The 19044-nt window shown below is 37.7% G+C and overlaps 1 protein-coding gene across 12 annotated transcripts in view; it reads left to right on the forward strand.

Moving 5' to 3' along the window:
• TMEM117 (transmembrane protein 117) overlaps positions 1 to 19044 on the forward strand; it is a 430180-nt gene that overhangs the window by 400889 nt on the left and 10247 nt on the right. For all 12 annotated transcript variants that reach the window (XM_070621094.1, XM_070621090.1, XM_070621092.1 and 9 more), the window contains one exon: positions 15734 to 15863. In XM_070621094.1, the coding sequence (XP_070477195.1) occupies positions 15734 to 15863 (130 nt within the window). The remainder of the gene's footprint in view (positions 1 to 15733; positions 15864 to 19044) is intronic.

Genomic DNA, 19044 nt, shown 5'->3' on the forward strand with positions numbered 1-19044 from the left:
AGCTTGTATAGTTTTCTGTGGAATGATATACCATAATTTCTTTCACTTTTCTCCTGTCATAAGGTTGTTTTCACTATTTCACAGTATTAAATAACAATAAATCGAAAATTTATATAAAGATTTTTAAGGATTTTTCAAATTACTTCCTTAGCAGAGAAGATTTCCAGAGTAGAATTATCAGATTAAAATAGATACATGATAAAATAGAACATAAGTATGTTCAAACATGACTGCATAAACATACTCCCAAATTAACATAAAAGAGAAAAAGAAATAATAAGAAAATTATCTAAAGACCAACTATGTTTATATGTTGGCAAAGCAGCTACTTTAAAAGTGGAAAAGTAGGCAATTTTTTATCCATGCACAAACAAGTAGTTTGATTTCATTTTCCATCACATTCATTTAATTCAATTACTCTGATAGTCTGAAACCAGATAAAAAAGAGAAAGTTGAATCTCATAGAAAACATAAATTTGTACCAGATGTAGTAAAGTAGATGTGCTTGGCCTAGAACGGGGTCATTTCCCTGCCCTCTTAATTTTAATTTACATGGTTAAATATTCTCTGAAAATAATTAGGAAAGTGTGTGAGTGTGTGTGTACACCAATACCTGAAGTCTCATTTCAAGGAGGTAAATAAGACTGTAGTTTTCTTATTAGCTGTAGAGGCATTGGGGAAAATGCTATGTGCATAACTGTTTTCCGTACTGAGTTGTTATATGGTTATCTGATTCATGCCATAGTCATTTACCAAAGTAATTACTTCAAGAGTCAAGGATAAAAAATATTGGCTTTGGTTGAGGAAAACATTTAAAAATCTTGATGTGTGATGTAAATACTGACCAAGGAAATTGCCTGGCTGGTGTTACTCCAGATTGCAATCAATCTAAATGATGACTAGAGTATGAAGTCAATACTAGCTTAAATATGAATAAGGCATACAGCCTTAACCGTGCACTTGGAAATCCTGAGGTTTTAATCACTTTTCTCAATAATATTCTTGCTGATCTTAAGTCATATGCCCATTTTTATTTGTTTTGTGGTTGAAAGCAATGTTGCAAATTGACTCGGGTTAATGTGGAACACCAAAAACATTTTTACTAGCTCACAGAAATTCTGTGAAGCATTCCCATTTTTATTCTTTTAGCAAAGATCTTCAAATGATATGCATTGAGCATTATGGCAGTTCTATAGGTTGCGTTTTCTATTTTGCTACATATTCTAGTAAGCAGGGTCTATCTTAAGAAAAATAGGACTTAAGTCAAAATGTTATAAGAAAAGTGGATCTGTGAAAGATGACCATTAGATAATCTAAAGTTAAATAAACCAAAGTTACTCACTGGAAAAAGTTCATTTGGTCTGTGTTTAAATCTAATAACTCCACAAATTATAGCAAAGATGAGCATTTATATGGCAACATCTCATCCCTACAACATGCTGATGATCTACATATTCTTCACAGCCTGTGGTCACTGTGAAAATGGAAAACAGAATGACTGGTTAATTTACTCATCTTCTCACTGTTTGAATGAGAGACTCCTCCCCAATCGGTCCATAGGGAACCTGTTTCATGCCTCCGTTATAATGCTTCCATATTTTCCAATAAGTACTGTTTGACGTGTTTACTTCTACTAGAGAATGAGTTTCTTGGAGGCAGGAATTTTGATTTATATCTTTGGTATCTTTGTGTATAGTTTCTGGCACACTGTAAGCACTTAGTAAATATAGGTGAATAACCAAACAATTGAATGGTTTTTGCTTCCTACTATGTACTTAGCATTAGGCTAAGAACTGGAAGAAATATAAAGAAGTATACCTTCAAGAAGCGTATAATCAACCCATAAATGTGAAAAGTTAATGAACACAATGCAGTAGTATATCATGGAGCTGTAACAGAAGATTCTTTGGTGCTAGCACTGAGGAAAACGACCAATAAGAGTTACATATAGCAAAAATTGTGACACTGTGATGGTTAAGTGAGTGATGGATGGGCATGGCCATCCAAGTTAACCCAGAAGTATCAAGGTCTATGTGCATAATTATCTGATTCCTGTCCAACTCCCCTGGTAGACCATAAGCTCCAAGAAGTCAGAGTGCACATGAGCTTTTGTTCACCTAGCAGAGTACCTGGCCCTTGCTTTGCTCAATTTTCTATGCTCTTTGTGTGGCTGGATCATTCCTATCCTCAGTTCTCAGATCAGGTGTCATCTCTTCCAAGATGCCTCATTGTTATTCTCTTTCTCATCTCTAGGTAATTTCCTTCATAGCACTTATTACCACTTATTTCATTTATTTGGCCCTTTGCTAGTTCTTCTCTTTCACTCCCACTAGACTTAAGCTACTTGATGGTAGGGACCCTGTCGGTCTGTTTTGGTTACTGTTGCATCCATAGCACGCATCACAGTTATCTGGTACTTTTCATTGGAGAGGTTCTATCCTCATGGAGATCTCTTCTAACTCTACCTAAAGTAGCTTCACTCAACCTGTCATCCTGGTTTATTTTCTCTTTAGCACTAATCATTTTCTAAAACTATTCTGTTTATGTGTTTATGCTACATTCAAACTGTAAACCTCTTGAAGACAGAGCCTAGAGCCAGGTCTACCTGGTTCACTGCAGTATTCCCCATGCTGAGAAGAGGGGCTGACACAAACGACAGCTGAGTGTACAGATATTTAGCAAATAAAAGATTACAAGATGAAAGGAAAAGGCAAGAGAAAAAATTTGTTTTAAAAAAAGAAAAGAAAAGAGATTAGCTGTTAGCCAGGAGAGCAAAACAAGTGTTAGGTTAAAAATGTTGGTGGCAGAAGCAAGATATATTTTCAATGGAAAATATTCAAAGATAGTTGGGAGTAGGGAGAAGACACAAACAACAATTGTGGGCAAATATCTCTACGCAGTTCAGTAGCTTCTTTGGGGGCTCAGTGAGAGAGACAAAAGAAACAGTGGTTAGGCTAAGATAGTAATAGGGCATTTCAAGCTAGGACAAGCTAAATTCCTACTCAGCTTCGTGAGAGTAGTGTAAAGAACACTGGATATGGGGCTGGACAGACCTAGATGTGGCTCCTGCTCTTACACTTATGAGCTGTGTTATAGTGGATAACCAGGCACCTTCTCTGAACCTTGGTTTCCACATCTGCAAAATGGGAAAAATAAAACATACCTCGTAGAATTGTATTAAGGATAAAATAAGGAAATGTATGTAAAGAGCTGTGCCTGGTGCAGGACCGATTTCATTTAGCTCGTTGAATGATGGCTGTTGTCATAACAGTTCGTCAGTCACAGTGCCAGGCTGGAGGTGTGGCGAGCAGACTAATAATATTAGTAAAGGGAAATTTATTTCCTTTCATTTAAATAACTTTAAGGGTATCTCTTTATTTTTATCATAGTGTGAGTAACCTATTGATCATGCTGTATAATTGTCAGTAAGGCCATGCTAAATCATAAACCATTGACTTGACAAAGAAAAATAGAAAAATTGGTAATTATGAGAATATTTATTCTTTCACATTGTATGTAATTGAGGTTCAGAAAGTACAATTGAAGAAATCTTTCACTGACTTAGAGTTAATTAGCATACCTTAAAACACCTAAACGTTCTTTGTATGTATTATTCCCGTAGAAGTGATTTGAAGAAGTCCCTATTCCTAGCTAAGGCAATCATGTGTCTGTATTGAAAAGCAAACGGGACATATTAGTTGAAATTTTTAATCTTTGTGTGGAGTTGTTAAAGAGTGGATGTATTACTTAAAACAGAAACGCAATATTAAAAGTACAGGAATCTCAGAGTTGGGAGTCGGGGTAGGGATCAATCAGCAAATCATATCTCTGTGAAACAGTTTAGAACCTTTTTCAGAAAACTAATTTCAGAGTATGGTTTATCACCTGAACAGTTTCGTAATGATGTGATTTGCCAATTTCTCTTCTGGTGAGAGAGGTAATGAATCAAGTGCACCTGGGTTTACATAGGAACAATAACATATTAATTGACTTATGTATCTATGTTGCACGTATCCATAAAGCAAAGCCTTTGGCAACTGGCAAATGTAATAATTTCACACTTACCTATGACTCGCCAAGTACAATCCAGTGCTTGAAGGCAAAATTTTATGTTTTATGTTTAGTTTTTATGATTGCTTTCATGTAGCTTTTCTGTGCATTAAAAGTCAATTTTCAGAACCATAGACTTACCAATTTTTATGAATAAAAATCTTATGAAATATTATCCTGAGGTAGCATAAAATTATTTTCCAATAATTTTTACCACCTTCCCAAAGTCTGCTGTTAACTTTGTTTCCACATATGCTTAAGGATATTGTTTGTAACATTTCTAAATATGACACATTTCGTTAGAAATCTGATACATTGCACAGAGATATAATAGGAAGCTTCAACCTCCTAACATTACAGGTGTACTATTTAATGTTGGTTACACTGATAATTCTATTTAAAACCAAATATCAGGAAGGGCTTTGAAAAAAATTGTTAATAATGTTCTATTTATGGAAATCATGTCATCTTCTACTGATCATAATTATGAACAAGAAGAATTAATCCTTGAAGTAAGAGGCTCCCAGTAACACAATAACTTAAACGGTCACTGACATCCAGAACTGGGAAGACTTGAGATAAAATAAAGTAATTTGTTAGATTGCTATGCAAAAATACATATGTATAGTATTATTCTTATAGTTATTGCTTGGGTTTTCCCTCTGCCTCGTTAGCTGCATAGTATAAAATTTTAGCACTTAACGATATGTACAGCCACAATATGTTAAGAGCCCAAATCTACCATCATACAAGTTCCAAAGAAACATAAAAGTTGTATCTTTTTAAGAAGTTGCAAAGTTTGATAGCCATCACTAGTGGGCACTCAATCATCCCCAAATCCATCATGTTTTCTCATGCAGTGATATAGGAGTCTGCCATCAGAGTGCCTACGGATGATGAAAAATATCCTCGGGTGAGAAAACCGAAGTGCAAAGAAGTTGGGGAGACAGTATTCATTACTAGAAATATTCTAAGTTGAGAGCCAAATCTATGCATTGGCAGTAAAACTTCTAAGATGGTCATAAAGCTTCCGGAGTTAAATGTGCGTCTCAGCCTGCATATTTTACAGGCTTTGTCAATGACTTGCAGGATAAACATAGACCCCTGCCGTTCCTTCACCTTGCGATGGAAGTTAGACAGGATTCCCTCCTCATGTCTTGCAGGTAGCAAAATAATTCTGAGAAAATATTATTTCAAGATGAGCTGCAACATATGACTAAAAGGAAACATTTCAGTACAGATGTAAATTAGCATCAAACACATATTGGCATGACAGTTGGCTTTTAGATGGAAAGATAATTGCAACGTTAGAACCTGATGAAAAAAGTCTTGTAAAAGCCTGATATGGTGTACAAAAATGTCTTTGGAGTCAGACTGACCTGGGTACAAATCCTTTTGGTACCAATTCTGCAGCATTGGGCAAAGAACTTGACTCAGATTACTCCCATACAAAATGGGAAAAAGCCTACCTACCATATGTATTTGCATGTGCTTGGCATAGAGCAAGTTGATGAGAAATGTTGGTTTGCTTAGTCTGAATAAAATGTGAAAATATAGTCAATCTCCCAAATAGGGTTTTCTTTCTCCTAAATAGAGTTCTCAATAGGGGGATGTAGTGAAATATAGTTCAGGGGCTACTGATTAAATTTCACCTGGTCTCTTCTCTAACAATCTGTCGGGTGATATGAGAGGAGTCCTTTAACTTAATTGACTCATTGTCTGTAACTGTGAAAGGAAGAGGTGAGTTGCTTTATTTCTTAATGCCATTTTATATTCTTCGAGAATAGATGCTTTCTTTGCATATAGTGGACATTCAATAACTGTTGAATTAGTCGAATAATAGTATGATGCCATCCTATGGGGAAGTTGAGTGTGTTATTGGGAACTTTTGTGAGAAATGTAGACTTCACATTCACTCTGTTAGTACTATGCGGAATCTATAAACCAAGGCCACTGTAGCCACTTCAGGCTTTTCTGAATGGATTGTCTCAATATAAAGACAGGCAATTGCTGACATGAGTGTAAGGCTTCTTTACCCTAGAATGTTAACTTGTTTCCAAAATGACCCTGAGGGTGATAGAGTATCTCTCCCATAGGTGCCCAAGAAGGAAAACAGTATATTCTAGGTCTTTCTTGGCCATTGACCTATGGACTAATGATAGTTTCAGAAAATTTTTCAATTCCCTGAGGGTGTAATTTTCAAACAACAAAATGTGTTTTATTCTTTCCATCCCTCTGCCCTGCCCCGTATATCTTATTTTCCTAATCTTTGCTATCTTACTCGAGGGTTGATAATTTTTCTGTAGAGCTCAGAGGATGAACACTCTTGACCTAAAACTCACTGAAGAAAGATATGGAAAGTGTAGTAGTTCAAATCCATTGTTCTAAAGGTTTTGCTTTCTGTTCATGTTATCACTGGGTGGTCCGTGGGGGTCAGAGGCAGAGACTGATTGTTCCAGAATCTGAAGTCTTTACTAAGAAAGATGAAAACAGAAGGAAAGCACACTGGGTACGAGCAGCAAGGATCCAGCCTATTGTTTCTAAAAGCCTGCTGCATTCACAACAGAATGAACACTCTCGTTTTGTTTTGTTTTTTCAGAAAAACAGCCATCTTGATTTCACAAAGACTGATAATCAGAAGTTTACTGATACAGCATAGGTACTGATCAATCAGAATAGACACCAGCTATAAACGACCAGCATATCCATACTGGTGTACGCCAGCTTTGAACATTAGTCATTGCAGAAGCAACTAAAATATAAAAAGGGAATCTCGGGTCTCAGAGTCCCCTATTCTACCAAAATTGAATTTATTTTACACTAACAAATTTATTTGAAATTAAGATAATCATAGTCTCTCTCCAATTACTGATTCTTGTTCCCACTAACAGTAAATCTTCTCATAGGGGTTCTATTTTTATTGCCTCTGCTTCTCACCTCCTATTTTCTCTTGAACAAACTCCAATCAGGCTTTTGTCTCCAAAGTCAGCTTCCTCTGGAGCTCAGAGGTATCAAGATCAACAACCCCCATATAGCCAAGTCCTGTGGCTAATTTTCAGCCCTCTTCTTGCTCAGCCTTTCAGTTGCATTAACCTAGTTGATCACTCCTTCCTTCTTGAAACACTTTTTTCCCCTGGCTTCTAGAATCCCACTTTCTGCTGTTCTTCTTAATGTATGCCATTCCTTTTCAGTTTTCTTTACTGGCTTCTCCTCTTCCAACATCCAAACTTTGGAGTGCTCAGTCCTTAGTCCCTGGCCTTCTTCTCTCAGCCTTCTATCCTCCTTCTCTAGGTGATTTTATCCAGTTCTATGGCTTTAGAGCAATAGATGCACTGGTGACTCCCACATCTATGTCTCCAGCTTTGGCCTCTCCCCTGAGCTTTCCAACTACCTATCCAGTACCTCCATTTGGATGTCTAAGAGCATGTTCTGAGTAAATCTCTGGATTTATTACCCACTTCCCTATCTCCTACAAGTGTATTGGTTCCCCAGTCTCTCCCTTCTCAGTAAATGCTACTGAGAAGTTCAGTTGATGATTCCTTCAAAATACATCTTGATCTGAATACCTGACCACCCTTGTTTAACCACTATCATCTCAGACCTAAACTACTGCAGTAGTCTCCTAGCTGGTCTACATTCCTCCTAGAGCCAGCCTACCACTCTCCACATCACGCTCACTCTTATACCCACTCTAACCTTACTATTTCTTCGACACACTCATCTCATTTCCTCCTCAGGGCCTTTGCATTTGCTTCTCCTTCTAGCTAATCTGCTCCTCCTCCAGAGCTTTGCAGGGCATGCTCTTTCATACCAACCAGTATCCACACAAAGATCACCCTCAAAGAAATCTTCTTTTGATGAGCGAAACTAGCACCCACACCTAACTCACTACTCTCCATCCCCATCCCCTTACCCTGCTTTGTTTCGTTCAGAGCACTTATCACTGTTTGACATCATATTCCTATTTGCTGATTGACTGTCTTCCAACTAGAATATATGCTCCATGGGACATTACTGAAAAAAAATATATAATCATAGAAATGAACCCATTGGAAGAAACTCTAGAGTCATTCACCTCAACCACTCATCTGATGTTTAGATCAGCATCATTCTTTCTCCATTGTTTGTGAAGTGAATATTTTTATATTCTATCACATTTACCCAGTGATCTTCACTATTATTATTTTTTCACAGAGAAAAATGACCTCAATATTAAATAAAAATTGTACCAAGGAAAATAATATCTACTCTTTTGACAGTATGCAATTAATTTTCCTATGTAGCCTATAGAAGAAATTAGTCATTCAGACAATTGAATGTGACCATTGCTGGCAGCATGTGTAGAGCCAGAACAGATACTGGAGCAGTGACATTTTGTACCAAATGTCCAAATACAATAAAGCACAGAATAAGTAAGGACTACGTGCTATTGAGCTGCAGCCAGTGTCTGAAAAATAACATGAAAGTGTGGTCTCTAATAACTTCCTTCCACTAGATTTCACTCTTTGTTTGTTAGGAGAAGAGAAATTATTAGGAGTTCTCATTTAAGTAAAAAATATGCCAATGTACTATATAGTTAATATTCATCTTAAAAAGTGTGAAGTAGGTCAAGTTGTTATTTGATAACCGACGGAAGACATTATCCAAAAGGACTTATTATTGAATTATAACAAAGTGTTTCTTTAAACTTTGCGTTAGGTTTAGTTATCAGCAACTTGTCATAGCTGATGGTTTGTCCCCTCCATCCTCTCTAAGATGTCAAGCAGTCTTTCCTTGTATACTGGTGAACTGTATTGCCCTAGTGAGGGATATTGATTTCCCATTACTCCTAAATGCCACTTGATGCATTTCTATTAATCGTAAACACTTGCAAGACTGACTTTTATTTTGTCCTTCATCACATCAGTCTGCCAGGGCAGGACGTCTGTAAATGAGACCCAGTACATTTCATCAGACACTCTTCCACCTGGGTGCTTAAAGAAATGATGCTTTCAAGGTGTCTAGATATAATAAAGTTTGTTTAAAAAACCCACTGCTATCTTGCCAGAGCCTCATGGTAAGGTCTCTTGAAAGTGACAAACTACACTTACTTTGAAAATCTACTCTGGGCTTGACTTATTTGCGTTTTATATAGGCACTAAACCATTACTTTATCTCATTGATGTATGTTGGCTTCAGAATTAGCCAGGAAAATTCATATTGGCTTTTGCAAGTGAAGAAAATACATTAAACAACACTACGAAATAGACCCTTAGAATAATTAGATTGTTTAGGCAACAACAATTTTGAGAGTTCATTGGTGCCTCAGCATACACAGAAACACATGAAAGAGTCAAGTTCTTTAAACATTTTAAGTAAGGGTTTAGAGTGTGACTTGGATTTGTTTTAGTGATGAATGAGATCTGCCGTCTCTACTGCTTGTTGACAAAGCCTACTTCAAGCAGAAAGCCAAGAATTTTCCCCAAAGGTTTTAAATCTCCTTAAATAACATATGTGCGTTCTGAGAGAACACTCCAAAAGGTTATAGAATTCATTTTCCCTTGAGGGGGAAAAAAACAATAGTGAATATTAAGAGAAAATGAGAGTACCACATATGAGCAAAGGGTGTTTGTCAAAGGACATCTAAGAAGTAACCTCCTACTACTTGTATTTTGTGCATCCTTCACATTTACTGCAGGGCATCTCTGATATTCAGCTTTGCCTTAACAACCTTGCTGCTATCATCCAGTGAGGGAAATGATCCCTCCACATTTTTTTAATCACATGTTCATTCACATTCTCTTTTTTTCCTCTGACTTGGTTGGCCATGTTGCATGAGCTTCTTTATGTTTACGTGGTAACTAAAATGATGTCTTGGATCATCCCAACAAGAATTTTTACTAATTCCGCAAACATTAACTCCCTCACCTCACAATATTTACCTTTGACCTCTACTTTCTTTCTCTAATTATCTACTGTCTTCTTTCTTCTGTGATCTTTGGTAAATGGCTTAATCTTTGGGTTATTCTCTGTATGACTCCAGTATACCTAGTTTATAGGGGGTAAAAAAAATTTTTTTTCATAATAATGAATCTCAGGTTGATGTGTAATATTATTTACAAAAACAAGTATTTGTTGTGTTGTCTCTGTTTACCTAAATCCATCCTGTGTTTCCATTTACATGAAACCAAAAAGAGATTGTTGTGTATCTTTAATTTTCAGAGAGCTCCATTCATCAACTCAACAAATATTTGAGTTCTGACTATATGCTGAGCACTATTTCAGGTATGGGGAATATAGCGCTAAACAAAACAGGAAAAAAATTCTGTAAGCTCTCTGGAGCTTACATGCCAATGAGGGAGACAGGCAAGAGGCAAACAAATAAGCAAAATCTACTATATGTCAGAGTTTCCAAGGATTTATTCATCCAAGTGATACTGCGGTAACTTTGCCAATTAGAAGAAGCATAGGGCTGCTGAAAGAAATCAGGCACTCGAGAGTCTTAGTAAGAAACGAAAATATCACCCAAAGCGCGGTATAATTCTTCAGGCTACCACTGCTCACTGTCATCTAAAATCCTGTTGCTAGGACACTGCTGAGCATAGAAAAGCTAAGGACACTTTATAAGCTGGGGAAATTTGTGATAGAATGATGTTCTGATATTCTTGGATCTAAATTCAGTTCTGAAATAAGACAAGGAATAGAGAATAAAAAAGAGAAAGAAATATCTGTAAAGTGGCTTTTGAAATCATTTAAAGCTTGATCATCTAATGCCTATAAAGAGTAGGTGTACAAATTATTACATTGAAAAATGGTATTGTTATTTTCTATTAACATTTAAGAATCTGTAGTCAATTCTATTCCAAATGGTTATCAATACTTTTCAGTAAAATCTAATCTAATCTATCTCTTAATTTTCTCAAAAACCAGGAGGCCAATCTTGTCTCAAAAAATATGACTTTTGTTCTGATACTGTGGCTTTAGTTTTACAGGGTAGAGTAATCAATGTTATTACATTTTTATCCTCTAATGCTTCTCTAAATAGAAATGAGGTCTCTTTATTTGATTCGGGAAATTGAATGCCAGTTGGGGAATTCAAAACAGTGTTGGTTTCAAGCTTGAGTTCTTCTGCATAGTACCAAGTTCTCTTCCTTGGCCCCAAGGCATGCGTCTTGATGAGAAAACATGGGCAAATGATGAATCCAGGATATCCTGAGACCGTCTTGCCTGTATACTTAACATCGTCCTGAAATTCTGTCCGAATGTGGCCCCGTGAATAATAGAGACACATTCAGATAGAATCACATTTGGACATATCAGTCCAAATTACACATCCAAAAAGTAATTTGGACGTCAGTGTCCAAATGTGATTTTGATGGCTATAGGCAGAGTAAACCGGAGTATGTAAGAAACAAGATTAGATCTATACCATGGCACTGCTTATTTATTTTTATATGGGAAAAATGCCCATCTGAGTGAAAATTAACTGTTTCTCATATATGAAGCCAGATCCAAAGTTGGAAGTCTGTTCATCACCATAAACTCATGAGAAGTGGAATAGCACGTGTGATACAATGTGCCTAAATGATTCTTATATCACTGAACCACAAATGTGATAGAGCTCTGCAGTTTTGTTAGATTTAATAACAGAAAGCAGTAAGGAAGCTTTGAATTACTAAATACCGATAACGTTCCTTGAAGAACAAAATAAATGAATATTTCATAATATGCAATCACAGTATCGGTCGGTCTCTACCCTGGTCTCAGCAGCAGAACACATCTTGCCACATAATTCTCTTAATTCAACATTTTCATCTTGTGTTAAAAATATGTGATTTACATTTATGCAGAAGGAAAGACAGCCATGACTCTCTTAACATTTATATACAATCTGTGTATGAAACTGGCTATACATCCCTGGTTATGAAGCCAAGGGAACCTCAATATTTGCTGTCAATCACCCTCTGGTCAAATCTCCCTACTCATCAGTCTGATTAGCTATCTCCGGACTGTTGCTCAGTGAAGAAAGAGTTACAGTTAGTCTTCTTGTTCCAATTAGGATCAGAAAAAAATGAGAGCCCTCTGGGCAGGAGGTGAAATAGTTTAAAGCTCCTCGTGGAATAGACTCCGTTGACAGACAAGCAGGCAATGACTGCCATCAGTGATTCTAAATTAGAACAGAGATAGCAGGTAAAAAATAATCCCAGTTTTGAATAAAAAACGGTTAAGTGCTGTCACTTTTCACAGTTAAAGATAGCATGACCTAGCGGAAGGTATGTATTCTTTGGGCTGGCTCTGCCACATGGCATCTTGTGACAATTTAAGCTCTCTGAGGTAAACTTTCTCATCTGTAAAATGGGTTATAATAGCAAGCTTTCAGGATCATTTTGTATATAAATATAAATATATAGCCTAGGATGATGCTAGAGCATTGCAAGCACTCAATAATTTATGACCCAATGTCCACAGATTTCCTCAGCCTTTACTTAAGCATGTTGCTAGCTTACCAACTACTGCCTCCCTCCCCACTAGATAAAGTCTCTCACAGTTGTTTCTGGAGGTCGCCACAGTGTGAACCATAGTGCCACAAGAAGGCAGTTTGCTCCTGTTCTTCTGTCCTCCTCAGGAGGCCACCTCGTATGTCTCTTTGAGAGAGGCACCCTTCCCTATGTCCTTGCTCCCAGTGCCCTCTGGGAGAACTCTGCTCTAATCAAAGACCCAGTCAGAGATATCAAGAGGCCAGTGCCATGCAATAGATGAGGACAGAAAGGAGAAGATGGCCATCGTCCTTTTTCACCAGGACCTTGAAGCCCCCTTATGTGTGATCCTCCTGAAAACAGACCTGTTCCCTTCCTCTGCTTCACTCTCAGGATGACCCTGACCTTGGAATCGTGCTGGGAAGTCAGCCACGCTTGTGGGCCATTTCCCTGTCCCTTCCCTCTGTCTCCAGCAATGCACTATTTTTTTCCAGGCTTTATCTCACCCTCCCAAGAACCCTGTGAGATTGATATTTTTAGCTCCAATTTATAGATGAAGAGACTAAACCTAGGAGATTCAGAACACCATCCATCCTCCTCTTTCTGCCTCCTTCTGATAAATGCCTGGGATATCACCAGCCTCAGATACCCATTCTCCATTCACATAAGCCCTAAACTTCCTAAATGGTAGAAATTATTATTATTACCTTTCCACTCTGTCAGGTAAGGCTGGAGCTTACACTGCTTCAATACTAAGCCTAGAGAAGTGTATAGAGTAAGAATTGTAGTACGAAAGTTGGTGTGGTAAAGAGAGAACGGAGGCAGGGAGTTAGAAGACTGAGGAAAAGAGTTTTAAAAACCAAAATGTGGTGATTATAAAAAATAATGTAGAAGGGGTGAATCTAAGAGAGTTTATGCATCATCTCTTTTTTATTAATCCTTTTTTTTTCTGATTTCTTACGTGGCACCAGCTACTTCTCTCACACTTCCCCCCAAACTTCCTGTCCTGATCTCTTCCTTAAAAAAAAAAAAGAAAAGAAAAGTTATGCCATCTTCTAGAGAAAGAGCAAGACTTTCTCTTCTCTTTCTACTCTCCATTTCCCTAATTCATCCTTTGATTTCCAAGTACAGAGGGGAAATAATTGAGGAACCATTTTTTGGTGAGTGAAGTTTTGATCCCAGTCTACCAGAAATCTCTGGAGATTACTTTCAAACCAAAACCAATTTTATAGCCAGTAGAAAACTTTAGTTTCATGGAATGAAAAGCTAGAAGAGAACAGTCCAAGAACGTCTTTCCAAAAAGAAGGTACACAAAGTACACTTGCCCCCATACTACCAAGAAGTATTCTCTTCCTTAAACAAAGAAATAAAAAAGAGACACCCTCTATTGATAATGCTTTGTGCTGTTTATTCATGGCTAGTGAAAGATGCTCTGGTTATCAGTCGCTTTATTTGCCAAGCATAATTTTTCATGGGAGATGTCAGTTATATTTTAGCAAAAGACCAAATTCAATTTCAATTCTCTTTGCAGAAGTCTTCCAAGTAATATAGAACGCACAAGATAGTATCAGTGAAGAAAACAAGGTGCATGCACTTTAATAAAATGCAATTGTTCACAAGTTTTGTTACCGATCCATTTTCTACTAATATTTTAGACAAAAGTGTTCTAATTCATTCAGCTCTAATGCTTTGGGTTTTCTGCATTTCCCAAATTACGTATCTATTTTCTGCTGAGGTCTGAAAAACAAGGAGAGGTGAGACCAACAAGATATTTGCATACAAACCAATAGAAAGGGATGATGTTGCATCATTTCATTTTTCTTCTTGTCTGCTTACTTCTTATTAGCAGCTTAAAGTGATTCTTGTATCAGGAAATTAATAGACTTTGAAAGCTTTCCTGGTTACCACCACTCACATATTCTTCTTTCTTCCAAGGCCTATTCTCTCTTAATCAGAATTCTCAGCAAAGAGGGGAGTGGAATGGACATGGACACCCCTAAAATGTTCAGATGCTTTGTTATTAGCACACCTCTGTCAGCTGCATATTTAGAAGTCCTGGGAAATTTTAACTTTTTTATATTGAGAAATGGACTGAGATCTTAAATTAATATTTTGTTCATTACTTTTTCATATTCAAATACTTTAAAAAAATATTCACTAATGGGGCTGGCCCAGTGCATAGTGATTAAGTTCTGGTGCTCCACTTCAGCAGACCTACACACTGCTCATCAAGCCATGTTGTGGCAGCGTCCCACATACAAAATAGAGGAATATTGGCATAGATGTTAGCTCAGGGACAATCTTCCTCACCAAAAAAAAAAAAAAAAAATCACTAAATATAGGACTGATAATTTAGTGATTAGTTATTAAAAGTGAAATTATGTGTATTAATGCCTATGGATCCACCTCAAATGTTTCTTCATATTTAATGTGTTCTTTCTTCACATGCTAGCTATGAACTTTAATTTGGTGCCTCTATCCAAAAACCAAGAGCAGGTGAGACATCCAAAAATATCCTCATTTGCATCTGTTTTCCTTTTTTATGAGAGAGAGGGTCATCCCGCCTGATTTTGCCTTCACAACAAAATAACTAGTGACAATTTGGGAATTAATTCACTGTTCATCTCTCATGCTGGCATGTCAGGCCCTCCATCCCTTGGTTCTAATTGATGCTAAATTACAAGAGAGCAGGACAGGAGACTTTGGTGGCATTTTTCCATTTCAGATAGTTGTTAACAGAGATGATTAATAAAAGTCCCTTGGAATTGGAGAGATTAAGTGAATCAGATCCTCTTTATTTTGTCTTCTTACACAAAACATGCTATTATAGGGTTCATATGTTTAAAAAGTAGTGAAACAAAATATAACAAAATTATCCCATATTTATAAAATATAGATCACTTCCTTCCTATAAAAATTTAAGATCAGTTCTCCAGAATGAAAGAGATAAACATGTATAGATGCAAATCAATTTTGTATTGGTTTCTTATTACCACATTAAAGAGAAAATCTGAGGATATAAGTTATGACTTAATTTTGATTTTGAATGCATACCGCTACCAAATATACATAAAATAACCATCACAGAACGAAACTGATACATCCAACAGCTGGCTGCATTTAAATGATTTTAAAATAAGTGCTTATAAAAAGTCAATTTTTGGTGTTTTGCTGCTTAGGAACAAAACAAATCACAAATATGTTTTTATGTTGATTTTCTCTGACAGGACTGGGAATTCCCACATTTCATGGGAGATGTTGATGTAAATCTCCCTGGGTTGCACACCCCTCACATGCAGTTCAAGATTCCTTTCTTCCAGAAGATCTTCAAAGAAGAATATCATATTCACATAACAGGTATGTTATAACTTTGAACACGATTTCATTCTCTCCTAGTTAAGTAATACTAACTGCTGTAAAAAAAGCAAACGGGGACATTTTAGAGGTGTACGTAAATACAGTTTTATTTCTCACTCACTTAACAATGCAAGTGGTTCCAGGTTGGCTGGGGGCTCCAGATCATCATTCTGGGACTTCTTAGACTACTGGTAGCTTTGACAATTTCAACTTCAACATCCAGTGGGTAGGTGAGAATAAAGAGAATGGAGAAAATGACAAAGAAGGCTTACGTATTTCTTAACCACCTGGCCTGGAAAAGAAACATGTCACCTCCACTCACATTCTATGGGCGATAACTGGTCAGCCCCACTTAGAGTCAAGGAGAGCAGAAAAATGTAGTCCCCAGTAGGGCAGCCACTTCTGGTGTCAGACCCAGTGTTTTATATAGGATTATCAGAGAGGAGGTTGAATTTTTGGTATGGATACTTAGCTATCTCTGCCATACTCCATACATCACTCCTTTTTTGTTCATTAAATGAGTTTCTTTTTCACAACCTACAGCTCAGTATATTTTTTCAACACTGACACTTTTTATGCTTTGTTCTTCATTTGCTGCTGAGATCAAAACACTGGTATCCTAGAGCTCCAATCAAACCATCTGCCTTTCGGGAGTTGGGCCACTTCTCATTTGAATGAGTAAAACCTGCTTCTGTGGCAGAACTCACGTTTGTCTCCGTGATTCTCTCGTGGATCCTCAGATTCGTTCACTTTCAGATATGTCCTGCTTTTGGAACGGCTACAATATGGCTTATTATAATATTCTTTCATGACATCTCAGTCATTCTCATCTAAAAAAGGCTTCCTGGAGTTACGTTTTGGACCTTTTTTTCTTCATAACAAGAAGCAGACAGCCGAATGATCACATAAAGGATAGCATTAGTTCCCAAGCTGTTCAAATACGGGGAGCAATGTGTGTGTGTTTTAAGGATGATGGCCTAGGATCCCACACCTGCTATAATAAAAACTGCTGAAGAAATCTGTGCTTACACTACCGTCTGTGCTGCGAATAAAAATAGCCTGAGCACAGAAAACGTGAACATCTGAGTATTGCAAAAAACCTTTGCTTCCCAACTTGGAGGCTGTTTTTTGCTTTGAGCATGAGGCAACCTTCCTAAATCGGAGAATGAGCTCATGAATAGGGAAGATGCAGCAGGTTTCTTTTCCTCTTCAGAATGAATGAGGCCCATCTATTGAATTCACTGGGTAAATCAATCAATTTGAGTTCAGCTCACATAGTGTGGTTTCCGAGTCCCCACTTAATCTCTGCAGCATGCTACCCTCTCGGACTTCTAAAACAGCTATCATGCACATGGCATCATCATATCCCTTTGGGTGGGCTTTTGCCTGGACCATCTGTTCTTGCTCTCGGCTCTTGTCCCAGGCTATCATGGCACTAATATTGTCCCTGACTGAGTATCAGAATCCCTGTCAAAAATATATTGCTTTAATCATTATATATTGAATATCAGCTTTAAAAAAGGGGGAAAAAAGATTCAGAGAACTCATTGGTAAGAAAAGAAAAACTTAAAAATGTTTAATTTGGGGCATTTTGGTATGGCTTTATCATATATGCTATTATCAATAGACGGGGCAAGTTCAAGTTTTGCAGTGCCCAAAGCTTACACAATTTTGAATGCTCTGTTTAAGAATACAAATACAATATTACAACTGAAAATTCTACTCAGTGCCTTGGAAGGGGGCTGTTCATACGGGAGTCGCTGAAGCTTCCGGGTCATTAGCTTCAAGGTAAAGCCTGCTGGGCGTTTGAACTAAAACCTTTGTCTCACCAAATCTTATTTTGTAAAAACTTCAACAGAGGAAAGACTGGCTAAGTTTTTGTAATGGAGGCTGCATGTTAATAGTTTGCCAGGAGGTGAAAATATATCGTAATTAAGGCTTTGCTTCAGTGTTTGCCAATTTATGCTGGTTGTTGTGTCATCCGGGGAACTATAAATATACAAATTGTTGGGCCTCATTCCTAACAGTTCCAGCCCAGTAGGCCTGGGCAAAGGCCAAGGAATGGGACTTAGCAAAGCGCCCCCGGATGATGCTGATCTTTGGGACCTGCTCCTTTCTGATTGAGAAGCCGCAGATGTGCTCAGACTGCCCCCCGAAATGAGCCGTGCAAATGATTGGGTGCCTGGACGTGCGGGGAAGCCTTTGGAGGATTCTGGAGTTTAAATTCAGAGTAAAATAGGGTACATGTGTGTTTTGGGGTGAGGAGCTCAACCATAAACACTTTAAATGCAATTTGTGCTAAGATGTTCATGTGCCTCCCCACATCCACGATAAAAATTTCTAGGAAAATGGCAACAGGTTTGGAAGTTGGAGAAAGTCAGAACCTCCCCCTCTCTTGTTTTTGTTCTGTTACTCTCTTTGTTCTGCTAATTGGCTGAAGACTTCACTGAGGCCACTCTAAAGAAGCATCTGGTCTTCTATGGAAGGCCTTTTACTTTATCTGACTTTGTAAGATAATTGTTTGTGGGAAAACATAGGTGAAATTTCCAAAACCCGCTGCTACATGTTGTAATTTAATATGCTCCGTAGTTAGTAGCCCATAAATTTCCAAGTGAACTGCAAATGCCAACTTGATCAGCTCCTCCAAGTTCTGCTTCTTTTTGTAGGGAGACTAACGCCTTCCTTGATAAGCAAACATAGTGTCACCACTGGGGTTATCAAGCATGAAACCCCCTATATCCATCACTGCTACTCAAACTTCATTGTGTATGAGAATCACCTAGAGAGCTTGTTAAAAAGATCCATCAGCCATGCACCCAGAGTTGGAAGTCTGGGATGTAAGGTGGAGCCTGGAATCTGCCCTTCTCTCAAGCACCACCAGTGATGCCTCTGCAGTCTGCAGAGGACCACTCTTCCAGAAACGCTACTGTTGAGAAACATTTCTGTAGTCAGAATTCCTCTCATCCCAGCTTTATTTTTATATGCAACTGTTAAAATCAAAAGCCAAGGGATGGAGTGCGAATTCAATAGGAATGGGGTAGCCAATGAGAAAGGCACGTGATAGACTCCTGCCAGGAGCTGGAAAGTTCAGAGCTGCGGCCAACAGAGGAGATCTCAAAGCAGAGTATGACTAGGTGAGCACAGAGGAAAGTGGAGCCTGGAGTAGGATGGGACCACTAGG

The sequence above is a fragment of the Equus przewalskii genome, chromosome 5 (genome assembly GCF_037783145.1).
Source record: "Equus przewalskii isolate Varuska chromosome 5, EquPr2, whole genome shotgun sequence".
Lineage (NCBI taxonomy): Eukaryota > Metazoa > Chordata > Mammalia > Perissodactyla > Equidae > Equus > Equus przewalskii.